Genomic DNA, 16,925 nt, shown 5'->3' with positions numbered 1-16,925 from the left:
CTTGCAGAAGATGGGCACCCAGCAAGCTCTTGCAAATCAGCACTGGAATGTCTGTCAGAGCCACAAAGCAGTTGTTTGGCAGCATTACAGGAATGAAGGAAATTACTGAAATTTTAAAAGAAAGATCTAAATTTTTTTCTAGAAAGATCTAAAGTGATTCTTCTGCTCTTCTACCGGAAGCTGAGAGCAAGTGGTATTTTTAGGGTCTTGTGGTTTCACATTAGTGAAGCACACTCCCCACCCCCAAAATCCTTATCAGTATGGATCCTTGGTCTCTAACTGATGGAAAGGTTGTAGAACCTTTAGGATGCCTCACACTAGGGCCATCATACCTTCCCAGCCATGAGAGACCATATTCTTTTTTATTTTGAGACAAAGATTGGTTAATCCTACTCTGAGTTGCTTTCAATAAATATTCTGTCACAGCAAAGCAAGAGTAAACTAATACCCAGGACAGCCAGTAAAGGCAGCGAGTCTCTGGCTGGAGTACAGGTCTCTTACCTGAGCTCTGAATCCTTCGCTGCTCTCAGATGCTCCCTCTCCGCAAGGATCTCATCACACAGCACATCATAGGGTTTGTCCAGATGGTGCTCGCCCATTACCCAAACCCACACCTGCTTATCGGCGCCCAGCTTCCAATGGACAGACTTGCCATTCTCTGCAAACAAAACACAGTTTGGGTTGGGCAAATTATTTATGGAATATTATCTGTCCCAATCACTTCAGTATTTTTCATCCTTGGTGGGGAACCCCACAAGTCACTTCCAACCTTCTCAGGAGCGGACAGTAAAACTAGTGGCTGTAAAGGTTTCTTTATGAATATAATGGGCCTGCTGTTTGCGCCTGCCAGATGTTGAGAGAGAATGACAGCATTCATGGTGTCCATTATCCTTTAGGGTAAGAGAGTGAGCACTAGGTACCACAACCTCTTAAGCCCAAAGACTTCCCCATAACCCAGAATTAACACAGTTGCTCAAGTGTGGGCCTGAAAAGTGTGTGTTTTAGAGTCAGACTGGTTTCATTCAAATCTTATTCTTGCTGTCTACCTGCTAAGTGACTTGGAGAAATTAATACCTTTAAGACTCAATTCACTCATCTGTAAAATGGGAGCAATCTCATCCACTACAATGACGGCTATGAAAAACAGGCACGGTAAGGATGCCCTTGGACCTGCTAGGAGTTCAACAGAGGTTAACTGCTGTCATCAGCCAGACTATTATTTACTTATGGGGCCACTTGGCGATTCACACTAGCATGTGAGAAGATAATACTACCTGGGTAGTATGACACTTGGTGAAGCTACTTAAATAACCCTTGTTTACAACTGGTCTCCAGGGTTGTATTACATCTAGTTTCTAGCTCCAGAAATATAGCCAGATGGGAGCTTGATCCCCAAGACCAGGGAAATGTGGAGTGTGATTAGATGGAACCAAGAAATACGGCCCCTAAACTAGAGGGACAGGTCCTCAAAACAGCCCAAGGTGCTGAACGTGTGAGGGGGACTAGCATATGCTCGTCCATGCTGTATTCCTTAGAAATCCACACTGGGATTGCTTCAGGTCTCCTAATGCAGAGGAAGCTTTTCAGTCCAAGTGTTCACGAACTATTGGCCTAGTTCAGAGTGCTGCCTCTGGTTGAATTACAGAAGCAGGCTGCCCAACTTGATCTCTGTTTCCTGCTCCTCTCCAGAGAAATGAATCCGCGTCCTGCAGTTTCTAAGTAGAACTACTGAGGAGAGGGGAGGGGCAAATTTGTACAATCTTCACCACAGGACTTTTAAAAGAATCAGTCAGAAGGAACTTCTCTGATCCTGTTTTCACAAGTAGAGACATGGGTGAAAACCAGGTAGCAGGGAAGATGGAACCCTGTATGCTCCGGGGACAGGCCCCTGTGCCAGGCCTTCCAGGTTTTACAGTTTCCGGACATGACAAATGTATAATCCTAGAAAGCTAGAATAAATAAAAACTGATACAACTCCCTTTATTGCATATTCCTGGGGCCAACTATATTTTTATTGTGCTCGTCTATCAGCCTTCATATAAGTAATCTCTGCCAATATTTTTGACAATAGGCGGATGACACCTAAGGTAGAAAACGGTAGGATGCCGAGGGAGGCAAAGACGCAGAGCCCAGAGAGTTACTGTTCAGCTGGGATACCACGTGAATAGCCCCCAAAAACAGCAGGTGTCAGGTAGCAGCAATGACTGAGGAAAACAGTCTTGCCCAGGGGTGAGATGTACAAACCCTAGGACTGCAGGTGATCAGAAGAGAGGGTACAGGGACTGAAGAGGGAAGACAAAGAGAACAAGAGGTCAGAAAACTGAAATGTTGAATTGGGAGAGTATGGTGGCCATTGAGAAACACTGGCAAGTAGTGAAAGGATTAGGTTCAAAATGTCAGACTTTTTTTTTTGTTTTTGAAGGTGTATTACTTTTATTGTCATGACACCCTCTTAAGGTGTCCCTTAAGAGAGACAATATTTTTTTGGTATTTATTTCATTTACATTTCCAATGCTATCCCAAAAGTCCCCCCCCCACGCTCCCCCACCCACTCCCACACCCACCCACTCCCACTTCTTGGCCCTGGCGTTCCCCTGTACTGAGACATATAAAGTTTGCACGACCAGTGGGCCTCTCTTTCCACTGATGGCCGACTAGGCTATCTTTTGATACATATGCAGCTAGAGACACGTGCTCCAGGGGGTACTGGTTAGTTCATATTGTTGTTCCACCTATAGGACTGCAGATTCCTTCAGCTCCTTGGGTACTTTCTCTAGCTCCTCCATTGGGGGCCCTGTGATCCATCCAATAGCTGACTGTGAGCATCCACTTCTGTGTTTGCTAGGCCCTGGCATAGTCTCACAAGAGACAGCTATATCTGGGTCCTTTCAGCAAAATCTTGCTAGTGTATGCAATGGTGTCAGCGTTTGGAAGCTGATTATGGGATGGATCCCTGGATATGGCAGTCAGACTTAACCAGAGACTCACGACTGGGCTCTTAGCAGAGGGCCCTTGCCAGTGTGTGACTCTGTTCTGCCTCCACATCTCCAGGAGCCTGTGAGTACATACAGAAAGCAAACACAGGTTGACACTGGCCAGGTAAACTCTGAAATTGCCTTACACATACTATCATTGGAATCCCGCATAGCTGAATGCACAGAGAGAAGGAAGCCTGGAAGAGAACCTTGAAGAAACCTAGGCTTCATTCATAAGCCAAGGAAAGAATCCAGAGTGCACATAAATGATATGAAAGTGCACATAAATGATATGAAAGTGGAGACCTCTGAGTCCCCAGATCACTAAGCAAGGTAGAAGATGATCGGGGAGTACAAAGCCATGCAGAGAGGACAGAGAAGAGTGATGATAAATGATGTTGAGGGACCAGGACCGTCAGGGATACAGAACAAGACAGGTGGCTCAGAATGGTGAGCAGTGGCTTAGGCAGCAGGTGTATGTTATAGAGGAGACCATCAGTGAGAAAACAGGATTGGACTGACTGGGCTTCAGCAAGCATTTCCAGAACATCAGCTACATTCCAGCACTGCTCTAAGGGCCCAGGGAATGAAGAGAACAAAGGAAAAGCAAACATGCATGAGATGAGAGATCTCTTTAAATTAATAACAGGGTAGGGCTTATGCCTTGGCTGTTGGAAGCTAAGAAGGTAAAGTGTGGGACCATGAAAGGTAGCCTAGTTCCCAGTTGAACTAAGCCTAGAAACCCCAGAGACCCTGAAGGGACAGTAGGAGCTTAGCCTGCTCCCAGGTACCAGGCCCCTGTCACTAACCACAGCCCCTCACAGTTTTGTGGCTATCCATCACATAAGGGCAATGCCCCAAGCCCTTCCACATGTAGAGGATGTCACCTGTGGTCACGGAGACTCAAGACAGATCTCCATTTTAATGAGGTACCTAAAGGCCTAGAGGGCTTAGCCAACGAGCTTTTCTTCCCAAACATTCCCCCTTGAAAAAGTTATTTAACCACAGGCCAACCCTGAGAAGTGGGATACGATTTTACTCATCCACTTTCCACCATGACAATAAATGCCTTAAAACCATGGACTGCCTCTTTTCAATGGATCCATCTTGGGACAGCATGGAGAAGGCCTTTTCATCTAATCTCTCATAGAAGGCTTCTTTTTGCTCCCAGACATGACTGCCACCAAGCCAAGCTCAAGCCTGCTGCTAAGAACTCCCCCTCACCTGAGGGACCAGCCAGAGCTCCCTGCTCCCCAGCCCACTCCCACTCCCTGGCCCTGGGTTAGATCCAGCCCTCCACCCGACTCCATTCTCAGCTCTTCTGCGACTCTGGTTTCCTTTCGGGCCCAGGAACCCCTGAGCCAGCTCCAGATGTCCCATGCCTCAGACTGTTCTGCACCACCCCTGGAGCGGTGTCCTGGGGCTTCCCTACAGTCCAATACCTGCCCTGGGACAGTGTTAAGGATGCCAGAAAGGATCAAACAAGGATGGACAGAAAGGCTGCAGAGGTTAAAAAAAAAAAAAAGAAAGAAAGAAGAAAGCACTGGCTGGGGATGTAGCTCACATATCAGGCATAAGACCCTTAGTTCAAGTTCAGGCACAGCCATAAAATCAGGCATGGTGCTTCATGCCTGTACTCCTAGCACTTGAGAGGTGAAAGCAGGAAGATAGGAAGTTCAATGACACCCTTGTCTACTTAGGGAGTTGGAGTTCAGCCTGGGATACGTGGAACTTTGTAATGAAAAGAAAAAGAAGAGAAAGAAAAGAGAAGAGCAGAGAACAGGCATGCCCAAAGCCATGTTGCCCCTCACATACCCCCTTAAAGAAAAGGTACAGACTTCAGAATTCTGAATGAAACAGGCATAAGATCCTTCACAGCCTAACCCTACCTTGTCCTTCCAGATTTTCCATCTACCTCACCTTGGAATTATATGCACTCTTAAATCTGAACACGTGGAGGAAGGGATCTTTGTATAACACTACTACATAATTACAATTGCTTGCCCAGGCCTTTAACTTGGACTCTACCACCACAGAGCTCTTTATGATTGGTATCTCAGAGGCTCTTCCAAAATTCTTTGAAAACCAGCTCTTCTAGTAAAGTGAGTTCAGCCTCCTTGGAGACGACACCATAAAGACCTGCTAAGCAGAGACCTGTAGTCCCACCAGGTTCTTCAGAGAAGTGTTTTCTCTGGACTAAAAGATTTTCCTTACTCAGAGCCATGTGCAAACGCCCTAATGTGGCAGTGCAGCAATGGGATAGCACATCTCTTTGTCAGGGAGATGGCTCGACTATTCCAGGCTTATATCCTCGATTACAGCATAACACTGCTATGTTTGGTGCTTCCTATGTGCTGCGTCCAGCAGAAAGACAAGTTTCCCATGACAAGTCAGTGATACATCACAGCAACCCCTTCCTGGGTCACGGGTGGATCCTTACAACATGCTAGTCATAACATACACAACATGCTAGTCATAACATACAACCCTAGGCTATTCCCAATCCTACTTTACTGTGAACCCATTTGAGTTCCAGTGCAAGCACCTCCCCAAGATAATAAACTACTGTACATCGAAAGAATTCAATCCTGGTCTGTGTGCCTGACAGAAGTAAGGTAGGCAACAACCTGAGAGTCTTCTACATCCTGCCACCAGCCAGGCCCATGTACTTATCACCACCCTGGCCTCTCTTCTAAAAGCTCTCATCCTCAAGCAGAAACCAAATGATGAACATTAGCTGCCAGTGACCTCTGAGTCCTCCTGCTATGGACAATGTCCCTTCTGACTGGTGGATGTCCACACCATTCTCATCTTTATGACTTCCCTAGGCCGTTCCAAACTATATTTTGTGAGGCTGTGGCAGCTCCAAGAAGGAACTTCCTCAAGATGATATGGCCACTGCATATTGAGAGGGGAATTCAAGACTGATCTGTATGACCACAAAGCCTGTGTTTAAAGAATATTTGTAATGTGTGGTCCAAACTAAAACACTGAGAAGAGAGTGAAAAGAGAGCTGAACCACTGGAACGTTGGAGAAGCTGGTTTACCAACATAAAGATCAATATAGTGTTCTTTCCCATCTCATGGGGTGAGATGGGTGTATTAACTGCCCTGATTTGTCTGTGTTCACTTTAAGGAAGGCCACGGCTGATTTCTATCAAGTCTTCCTCAAACTGCTTATTTTTTTCTTCTTTTTGTCAGCAATTTCTAGTTATGCTAAATGTGCTGGAGTTACGAACCCCAAAGTCATTATTTAATTTAATAAAATTATGTGCATATTTTAGAGACCAAAGAACAGAGAGAAAGTTGGTATCATGCCTGATACCACAGTCCCGGGAGGCTAGTGGTGGATAGATACGTGGAACTTTCAATCAAAAGAGTAAACAGAAGAAATAAATCAAGAATTATGGACAGTGGGGGGGGGGGGATGAGAAATGCAGTAATTACCTGGAAGACTGGCAGTACCAGGTGACCCAATAGGCAGACAAAATATTAAGGCAAGAGGGGTAAGTCAACCTGCTCAAAAAGACTGAAGATTTAACTGGACTCGAATTCAAACGTTGCTTCCTATTCTGATTCATACAAATTGCATCTTTCCATTTGTTTCTTTATTTGCAAGAATAATGAGGCAACATTGACCTCACTGAATTCTCACAAGAATTAAATGAACTAACTGGTTTCAATGCCAAGCTTAGGCCTGCCCTGCCACATTATATAACAAGTCGATGCCCTAGTAGGGTGGGGAATCTCCTTAGAACAGAAAAAGCTAAGGAGAATCTGTAAAATTCCATTACTGGGAATAGGTAAGGGTCAGAGAGGAGCCATAATGACTCTCAACCATTTGGCTTCAGTGACTAGGAAGAGAGCAGAGCTGCCATTGTGATAGAGTGACAGACAGGATCAGGAGTTGGTGATTGACCATGGGAAAAGTTGTGGAGATTTTTCTTTGTGGCAAGCTTGCAAGGCTCCCTGGGCACCTAAACACAAAATCTCACGAGGTAATGACCATCAGACTGAAGCTTGGTGAGAAGTCTCTTTGCAATGCGGGTTTGAGACAATGTCAAATAAAGAGAAAAGGATATAGCTATTTGTCCAGCAAACATTTCCAGAGACCCCACTGCATTCCAGCTCTTCTCTGTGGAATCATTACATCCTGGAAACAGAAGACGGGCTGAAGGAATGTGCCTTTGGTAACAATAAGAGTCCAGCAAAGGGAATTGAATCCAAGTGTTTTGCCTTAGTCACTGTTCTATCGTGGTGAAGAGACATTGTGGCCACAGCAAGTCTTTAGGAAAGAAATCATTTAATTGTGGGCTTGCTTATAGTTTCAGAGGGTTGTTATGGTGGTGAGCATGGTGGCACGCATGGTGCTGGAGCAGTAGCTTAGAGCTACATCTCAGGCAGAAGGGAGGAGGCAATGTTGGGTCTGGCTTGGGCTTTTGAAACCTCTAAGCCCACTCCTAGTTATATACCTCCTCCAGAAAGAGAAAAAGAGAGAGAGACAGAGAGAGAAGGAAGAAGAGGAGGAGGAGGAGAGGAGGGGCCATAGGTCTTATATGACACAGCTTCGTAAGTCAGGCTCTATATTGAGCATAGGAATCCTTTCAAACATCTCTGTTTGCTGGTAATTAAGCATTCAAATACATGAGCCTAGGCAGGCTCTTCTCATCAGATGGCCAGATATATCTCAAGGGCAGACAAGAACACACCTTTCCCAGCCACCAGATCCTGGGCTTTGGGCTTCCATCTTCTGCTTTATTAAGAGTCAATGAAACAAGCACAAGGGAACAGTCTGCTAACTAAGCATGTCTTCTGCTTGTGTTAATGTGACAAAGCACACAGGAAAATGCCAAACTATCACTGGAGACACACGCAAGTCACCTTTAGTAACTGCTCCTAAGCCCCAGGTAAGCTTGCCACATACCACACTTGTACCAGTTTGGGGAGGATCAAAAGCAGGGTCTATTCCAACTGTTGTTTGCCAGCTACTTGCCCAAGGCAAGTTCATTAATGACTCTGGCCTTCACTTTCCTCATTCATAAACGTAAACAGTACTTTATGGTGCAGGCTTGGTTGTTATTATTTACTGAGATAGATAATATACTGAAGTAATCAGCTTAGGGACTAAGTGAAACATAGCCAGCATGAAACTCACTGGCTGGGGTTCCTAGTCTAGAGCAGAGAGCAGTCCTGTCCAGTGGGAAAAGGGAGCCACTTCCATAATGATGGCTTTTCTTTTTCTTTTTCTTTTTGATATTTTTTATTAGGTATTTTCCTCATTTACATTTCCAATGCTATCCCAAAAGTCTCCCATACCCACCCACTCCCACTTTTTGGCCCTGGCGTTCCCCTGTACTGGGGCATATAAAGTTTTCAAGTCCAATGGGCCTCTCTTTCCAGTGATGGCCGACTAGGCCATCTTTTGATGCATATGTAGCTAGAGTCAAGAGCTCCGGGGTACTGGTTAGTTCATAATGTTGTTCCACCTATAGGGTTGCAGATCCCTTTAGCTCCTTGGGTACTTTCTCTAGCTCCTCCATTGGGGGCCCTGTGATCCATCCAATAGCTGACTATGAGCATCCAATTCTGTGTTTGCTAGGCCCCGTAATGATGGCTTTTCTAATAGCCACATTCTAACTCCTAAAGAAACTGGTGAAATTAATTCAACTGAGCATGCACCTCAAGATAGCCAATAGCAAATATCCACATCTACTTTTTTTTAATTTAATTTTCTATTGCACAAGTCTTTGAAATCTGGTAGTTTATAGCCTCTTCCCGCTAAGCACTGGAAATTAAACCTAGGGTCCACTCCTGCTAGGTGAGTGTTCTGTCTATATTTCCACCCTCCGCCCCTTGTATTTTAAAACATTTTCCATTTTCCTGCATGCACACATACAAACATATGTGGTGTAGATAAGTGTGCATATTTGCATGTGTGTACATACATGAAGTTGTCTTGCACATGAATTTGCCTGTCCATATGGAAACTGAAGGTTGAGGTCAGGAATCATCATGAATGGCTCTTCTACATTATTCAATAAGACAGGGACACAGTGAAACCCAGAGCTTATCAACAGAGCCAGTCTAGCTAGTCAGCTTACTGTAGGGATCTCCTGGCTTTGCCTTTCAAGGCTTAAATTTTTCAGATGGGCTGGCAAGACCACCCAGAATTTACACAGACTTTAAGATCTGAACTCAAGTCCTCACACTTGTGTAGTGAACACTGTAACCACTAAGCCATCTCCCAGACCACATTTTACTTTTTATTTCAGTCAGGTTCTTACAAAGGTATCCAGGCTGGGCATGAACTCCATACCCTTCTCAGGCTCCCAAGAAACTTTGATTCCTCACATTTATTCCACCAAGACCCTCATTACATTGGTCCAACCTCAATCCCGAGTAGTGGTACAGCTATAAGTGGCTCCTTGCTTCAGTATTCAGCCTTCTAGCTATCGCTGAGCAAACACAGTCAGTCCACAATTCTCTCCATGTCTCATGAGAATTCAGAATGTATTGTGTGTTAAATCCCCACTGCTGATTATTTTCTCATCCATGCCTACATTAACCTCAGGATTCTTGAAAGGCAGGAGAGCTCTTGGGATACAGAACACAAAACTGTTTCAGTAGTGTGTGCTGAACACTCACTACTGTGGGTTGTTTTTATAGAGAAAGGAACCCGTAATGTGATAAAGACAATGGTATAAAGAAATGGGGGTAGCCGGGAGACGGGTGCAATGAGAAGGCCAGCGAAAGCCATGGCTCAGCTGAGAACTGTGAGCAGGAGAAGCATGTAGGCCAGCACAAGCCAGAGGCAGGGCTTGGGGAAGGAAGACACACTCCAGAAAGGTAAAGACAAATGTGAGAGGCTGTGACTATTTGTATATGCTTGGCCCAGGGAGTGGTACTATTAGGAGGTGTGGCCTTGTTGGAGTAGGTGTGTCACTGTGGGCGTGGGCTTTAAGGCCCTCAGCCTAGCTGCCTGTGAGCCAGTCTTCTCATAGCACCCTTCAGATGAAGATGTAGAACTCTCAGCTCCTCCTGCACCATGCCTGCCTGGATGCTGCCATGCTTCCACCTTGATGGTAATAGACTGAACTTCTGAACCTATAAGCCAGCCCCAAGTAAATGATGTTCTTTATAACTTGCCTTGGTCATGATGTCTGTTCACAGCAGTAAAACCCTAACTAAGACAGAGACTACAAGACGAGGGCTGCAGCCTTCATGGGCTTAGTGCCTTGGGCACCCACTAGGCATCCTGAGGCCACGGAGGACTCCCTGTGGCTTCAGATCCAGAGGCTGGGCAAGATTAGGCACTAGAAGCACTTGTTTTCTAGGAGAAGTAGACATTCTTTCCTCCTTTCTGGTACGGAGAGGAACTGGTTTAATGTCAGTCACCTTTTCCCAAGTGCCAAAGGATTTAATGGGGTCATAATATACATTTGGTATTCAATATTGGACACTTCACTGTTTTAGGTCAGCATATTCGCATACTTCTTCTATGATCAATTAACTAAAAAGATAATGCAGATTTTGGAAAGGCAGAGTCAAAACTCTACAGAGAAACAGTGAAGCAAAGAAATTGAAATAGATGCTGTAAGTTATAAATTCCTTAAGTTATCACAATTTAAGCACCTCAGCAACTTTGAGAAGCCCACAATTGAGCAAAAAAGATCTGGGGCAAGCAAAGCTCTGTCCTCAGTGGTCCCCAGAGTCACCCCTGTAAACCAACACATCAGGTTTTCAATGAGCACAGTTCCTGGGGATGCCAGGAGATGACCAGGTAAACCAGTGCCACATGTTTCACCTCACCATTGCATTTGTCACATGTTTCACCTCACCATTGCATTTGTCACATGTTTCATCTCACCATTGCATTTGTCACATGTTTCACCTCACCATTGCATTTGTCACATGTTTCACCTCACCATTGCATTTGTCACATGTTTCACCTCACCATTGCATTTGTGAAGGAAAAACTGTAATCTGGATACTGCCATTCAAAATCTGACAGATCTTAGCATATATACAAGAGTTTTCCATATACAAGAGTGCTTATGATTTTTGTTCTAGTTTGGTTTTTTTTGTTTTGTTTTGCCTATAAAATTGAATAGCTAATAATCAACATTGCACAAATTTTTGGAGGATGAACACAAGGTATGTGTATCACATCGTGTCTAAAATAGCAATTAGCTATTACTGTGCTCTGGGTTTTGTACTCAATTTTTTATTTTGTTTTGTTGTTGTTGTTGTTTATTGTTTTTTGTTTTGTCTTATATTCAGGAGCTTTTGGTTTTGGGTTTTTGTGGTGGCAGTGCCGTACTTGGGATTGACACCAGTGCTTACTGTATGTTCATGCAAGCACTCTCATCCTGACCAACATGCCAGCCCTTAAATTGTGTATGTTGTATAAGATAATAGTAAACGCTGGGCAGTGGTGATGCATGCCTTTAATCCCAGCACTTGGGAGGCAGAGGCAGGTGGATCTCTGAGTTCGAGGCCAGCCTGGTCTACAAAGTGAGTTCCAGGACAGCCAGGGCTACACAGAGAAACTCTGTCTCGAAAAACCAAAAAAAAAAAGTTTTTCTTATCAGTATATAGACCTCATTAAAAAACAATTTTAGCTATAGAATGAGGCCAATACACTGATTTCCATTTTGAATCTGTATATAGGTGAAGCATGCCTGTGGAATCTATTTTTTCAACTTATTAAATCCTGGTAGTTTTATAAATTTTTACTTTTTCTGCCATAATAAAAAAAAATAGTAGAGAAATTGAGTGTAAATATCTCAAAAAGTGACCTTGAAAACTCTGTGTGTGTGTGTGTGTGTGTGTGTGTGTGTGTGTGTGTGTGTATTTAGTTAGGGTATTGATACATGACTGAGCCTGTGTTGGGGGGTAGGCAGTCTTAATGAACAAAGACTTCCTCTCCTGATAGTCTCAAAAGAATTCTTTCAAACTCCCAAAGACTCATTTAGTCTCAAAGATGTACATCTGAGAATCAATCATTCCACAGTAACCATACTCGAGCACTACTGTGATTTGCTCTCTTTAAGAGAGTACCTTATATCTTAATAGGCATTCCTTTAAAATGATAACTTTAAAAAGTCCCTGAAGCTGATAATGCATAATCACACGTGCTGTACAAGAACTATGTTTTGTGATAATAAAATGTAGATCCAATGAAGGGGGTTTTAAAGGCCTTCTTTAATGACCTTCAAGTCAAACTCTGGGGTGGCTTTTTGACGTTTGGAGGTGCTGGGATGGAAATGAGAACCTCGTGTATGTGAGGCATGTGCTCTACCACTGAGTTACACCCCCATTCCTTAGCACTGACTTCACACCTTAAGAGTAATCTGATTTTAAACAAAAGACTTGCTTAAACAGATACACTGCACTGCGTGGTAAGTATGTGTGAGCAGATGCAGACTTCCACTTGAAAAGCCTGACACAAGAAGCCGAGTAACTCTTAGGATCTAGCCACAAAATCACAGTGAGAACCTGGCCAGCTTGACTTATGTGAGCGCTTAGAGCAGGCACTCCACTATCACATTCAAGGCACAGAAGCTACGTTTACCTTTTTTTGGCCTGGATTTCACTGGCAAGGACTCCTTTCTTTCCATGGCCGCTTCTCTTTCTTTCCATCGTCGGATCTGTTCCTCTCTCATCTTGTAGAACAAGATCTGTTTCTGCTCTTCGCTGAGCTCTGCCAGCAGGTCAGGGTCTATGAACATATCTGACAGTATCTGCCTCAGCATCTTTGCTGCTCACAGGAACTTCTCCACCTACAGCAGAAGTTCTTGGAAACCACTTGCCGGTTTGCTACCAGCAGCCAGGAGCTCGGGCACTGCTGCACCTTTGCAGAGACTTGACCAGCCCAGAAATGATGACTCTCACTGCAGGAATTCAGCAGAGCTGTATCTGTAGTAAATGCTGCTCGGTAAATATGGACAAACCTACAAAGAGCAACAGTCCAAATCAGGCAATAAAATAGATTCTGGACCGGAGCATGCTAGTAAAGAAAGCCAAGAGGAAAGACAAGATAGTTTTCCATTTCAAAGAGGGAGAAAGCCCAGGTATGCTTAGCTACAAGTTTGTTTAACCTCTATTCCATAATAGATACTTTATTGGAAAAAAAAACAGCAACTTTGTAAGGCCGATCTCAGGGAAATAGCAATTTAACAGAGCTTTGTTTGGCCTCCTCCAGACTGAACAAACACATTATTTCCCCAGTGCCTCCCAGCTGCCAACAGCATGGCTAAAAGAAGTCAACAACAAAAACAAAAGCAAAGGGTCACAAGGAGAAACGAAAGTATCCTCCTCAAGTGACTTCTTCCAAGAGAAAGTATCACATTTGAGATACTTTTAGAGGAACAGAGTCACTAAAAAGAAAGAAAGAAAGAAAGAAAGAAAGAAAGAAAGAAAGAAAGAAAGAGGGAGGGGGAGGGGGAGGGAGGGAAGGAAGGAAGGAAGGAAGGAAGGAAGGAAGGAAGGAAGGAAGGAAGGAAGGAAGGAAGGAAGGGAAAGAAAAATAAAAAACAAGAGCAGGGTCTTTCTTTCCCCTCTCTTAAGCACTGCACACATACAGCTGTGTGCCTTCTCCTCTACAACGGGCATTTCCAGACAAGCCAGCAGAGCATGGAGAGCAGAACAAGTACAGAAGAGGGCACCAATGAGCATTCTGGAGGGTCAGCAGCTCTTAGGTGTTACCTTTCCAGATCATTTAATACAATTTAAGTTTCAGATAGTGAGCGTGGAGGTGAGGGTGGGGGAGGCAGGAGAAGCCACTGGCTTCTATCTTTGATTTATAAAAGTTTATCAGGTGGATCCTTTCAGAAAGAGGCCTGTGGAATTGGGCATGCACAGTGTCCCGAAGGTAGTACTAAAGGGTAGCAATTCCTTTATCAGTTGATTTTACATAGTTTTATGTGGTTAGAGTCTTTTAGGTGTCAAACATTCAGATTCTGTGTTTGTCTATGACATATGCATGTATTATATATTTATGCATGTATGTATAAACATGTATGCCTCAAGGGACAATCTTAGGTGTCAGGTGTGGCTCTCCACCTTCTCTGAGACAAGATTTCTCTTTCACTGGTTCAGCCCTGTGTAGACCAATCATGCCAGATGGCTGGAAAGCTCTGGGGTGTCTCCTGAATTCATCTCTCATCTCCCCAGAGAGGTACTTGGGATTAAATACCACTGCAAATGAGATCTTAATTCAGACCCTCATGCTTCATTTACCCACTTATCCATCTGCCCAGCCCCAAACTCTTACACTTTTATCAATAGAAAGAAATACTATATATGTATATATGCATATATGTGTGTGCATGCATCTATATCCATAATATACATCATATTTTATATTCTGGAGAAAAGAAATTTAATTTATTTCAAATGCCATAGGACTACAAAAGTCTTACTATAATATTCCAGGATCATCTATGCGGGAGAAGATCAACTACAGTTTCTATGCTTACAAGGCTTCTGAAATCTTGCCTCTAGCCATGCTCGCTCAAATGCCTTGTTTTTCCATACAGAGCAATGCACTACACGCTTAAACTTGAGAACAGTTACTAGGCTACATCACGACTACAGCAGTCTTGACTCTCCCTGCCTCTTCCTGCCTTTGTGAGTTTTAATCCTTTTTCTTTCCCCCCTCCTCTGTTTCCTTGTAAAGTAGCCTCTTGAACACAGTGTTTTGGGCCAAGCACACTCAGTAGTCAGGTGCCACGGGACATCGGTAGCACTTGGATTCACTATTCATTGCATGGCAGGGCCTTGCAGCTACATGTACTGTTCCTACCTACACGCTATTTTCTCCCACAGCATGTTAATTGCTGGAGTTCAAATGGAGCCCAATATGAAGAGAAATGTTAAGTAGCATTAAAACCAATGTCCTGACTGTAACTCAGCCAGGCATACCCCTCCCAGGGCCCCTAGTTAAACTTCCATATTGTCTTGGGATGGTCTTCATAGGGTTATAACAGTAAAGAGTCTTGTGGTATTTTGGTCCTAGTGCATTCTTAGGGAATCCAGCAAAGCAAGTCCACTCTAAAGGAAGGGTTTATAGAAGATAGTCTCCTCTCACAGGAAGAATCTGACATTTGGAACATGTGACTTCAAGGTCCTGAGGTAAAGGAGTAAAGTAAACAAAGTAATTGACTCCCTGAAATTCCAGGAACCAACCATAAACGAGCACACATTCCACGGCTTCAATGGCTAACGCCCATAGAAGAGCATGATTTAAAAAAAAAAAATAGCAGCTGATGAGGTCTACAGCTTCTACTCTAGCCCCGTTTTCAGTCCAGTGAATAGTATTGGAGGGTCAGGGAGAGCTGAAAATTAACTCCCCCAAAGAGCCAAGGGCAAATTCCTCCCCTGCTCTGGCCCAGAGCACTCTCTGATAACAGAATTGACAGTTAACTGTTTCCTGCACTACCATACACACTCAGCACCAGTTAACCCGCTCCATCCACTCTCCAAGAGGTCAGTCCCATTTCCCAGCTGAGGAAGACAGTGATGGCTGGGAAGCTGGGCATGGCAGGTACTGTATCCACTGCACACACTGGCTGCTACAAGTTTACTCCTGAGTCCAGAATCAGGAAGTGGTGCCACTTGGAAAATTTCAGAGCAAAGACCAGAAAATGTCCTTGGGAAGAAAACTGCACAAGTGGAGATACCCCAGCAGTGCAGAAGCCCTACCCTTATCAAGTACAGATAAGCTTAGAGAAGACACAGAAGAAAATACCCCATCCAGAAAGGAGACAAGGTTGACACCCACATTGGTCCAGTAGGGAGTTTGTCTTCCATTTATTCTCCACTTGCCAGGTGCTTTGTCTCCTTAATAGTCCCTTTCCTAGTACCTCAGTAAAGAGGTGTGCAAGCTCTTTTCTTTCCTTTGGCTTTGCTTTGGGTAGCTTGTGTAACATGGGCTTCAAGCATCAATGTTATCTGGAATGTTTTATTTTATGGTCTGGTGATTAAAGCCTGGCCCTTGCACATGCTAGGCAAATTCACTGTTATTGAGCTATACCTCCAGTCCCCCTTTTACTCTATATTTTGAGATGGAGTCTCAATTGTCCAGGCTAGTTTTTAACACATCCTAGCCTAAGCAGGCTTTCAGCTTTCCATACTGACTGCCCTTTTTCTCTCACAAAATTGTTATTATAGACCCTGACCACCAGGGACAGTTTAATTACACTTGAAGAAACTACAGTGGCTCCTGGTGGCCTCAGAGAATACAAAAGAAACCCAATTAACAAGTGATGGCTTTTGACTATGGGCACCAAATTGGACTGCTGATTCCCTCTGAGTATAGCAGCAATTGGCTTACAGGATACTTCAAAGGACACCAGCCTAGATTCCCAGCTCTGCCTCCAGTGAGCTGTGACTTTGGGAGGTCACCTCAAGTCTTTGGACCATATTTCCTAATCCATAAAATTAATCTGGGGATCTTTGTAGCTCTTGGATACTGAGATAAAATCTACGTTGAAGTTCCTGAGACAAGTACAGGAAATAAAAAGGAGGAAGTGAATCCGCCTGGGTTTTTCCTTCTTTCACTCTACAGGACAATCACTGCTAACGTTGATCTGCACGGTGATGGTTTTGTCTCATACTGAGTGTAATCACTCGAGGTTCAACACAAAGTGCAGCTCAACTAACTTGTTTTTCTTCTCCTGTGGCATTTTTTTTTTTGAAAAAGACAAATAACAAGCAACAAGTCCATACCTGTTGCTCACTCTAAAAATTTGAAAGAGTACAAAATTCAGTTAGGTTCCCAGGATACCTGTAGATCTGGTCTGACTTTCACACTTTCCATTTTTCTACATAATTGTGTTTTTAATTAGTATAGAGCCTAATACAGCTATCTTCATAGAATTATCGTGGTATGTATAGTACATATATCCCTAAAGTTAAGAATTTAGATTAAGTTCTATCTATTCTTTA

General features: G+C 43.8%; 1 protein-coding gene across 2 annotated transcripts in view; it reads right to left on the bottom strand.

Annotated features, from left to right (window-relative positions):
• Positions 1-16,925, bottom strand: part of Sh2d4a (SH2 domain containing 4A) — a 71,177-nt gene that overhangs the window by 52,744 nt on the left and 1,508 nt on the right. For both annotated transcript variants that reach the window (NM_028182.1, XM_006509751.3), the window contains exons 2-3: positions 12,550-12,928; positions 502-658 (exon numbers count right to left, since the gene is read on the bottom strand). In NM_028182.1, the coding sequence (NP_082458.1) occupies positions 502-658; positions 12,550-12,730 (338 nt within the window). In that variant the 5' untranslated portion in view covers positions 12,731-12,928. The remainder of the gene's footprint in view (positions 1-501; positions 659-12,549; positions 12,929-16,925) is intronic.

This window comes from Mus musculus, chromosome 8 (assembly GCF_000001635.26).
Source record: "Mus musculus strain C57BL/6J chromosome 8, GRCm38.p6 C57BL/6J".
In the NCBI taxonomy this organism is placed as follows: domain Eukaryota; kingdom Metazoa; phylum Chordata; class Mammalia; order Rodentia; family Muridae; genus Mus; species Mus musculus.
Note: the sequence above shows the minus strand (reverse complement) of the source record. Positions and strands in the feature narration are given on the sequence as shown.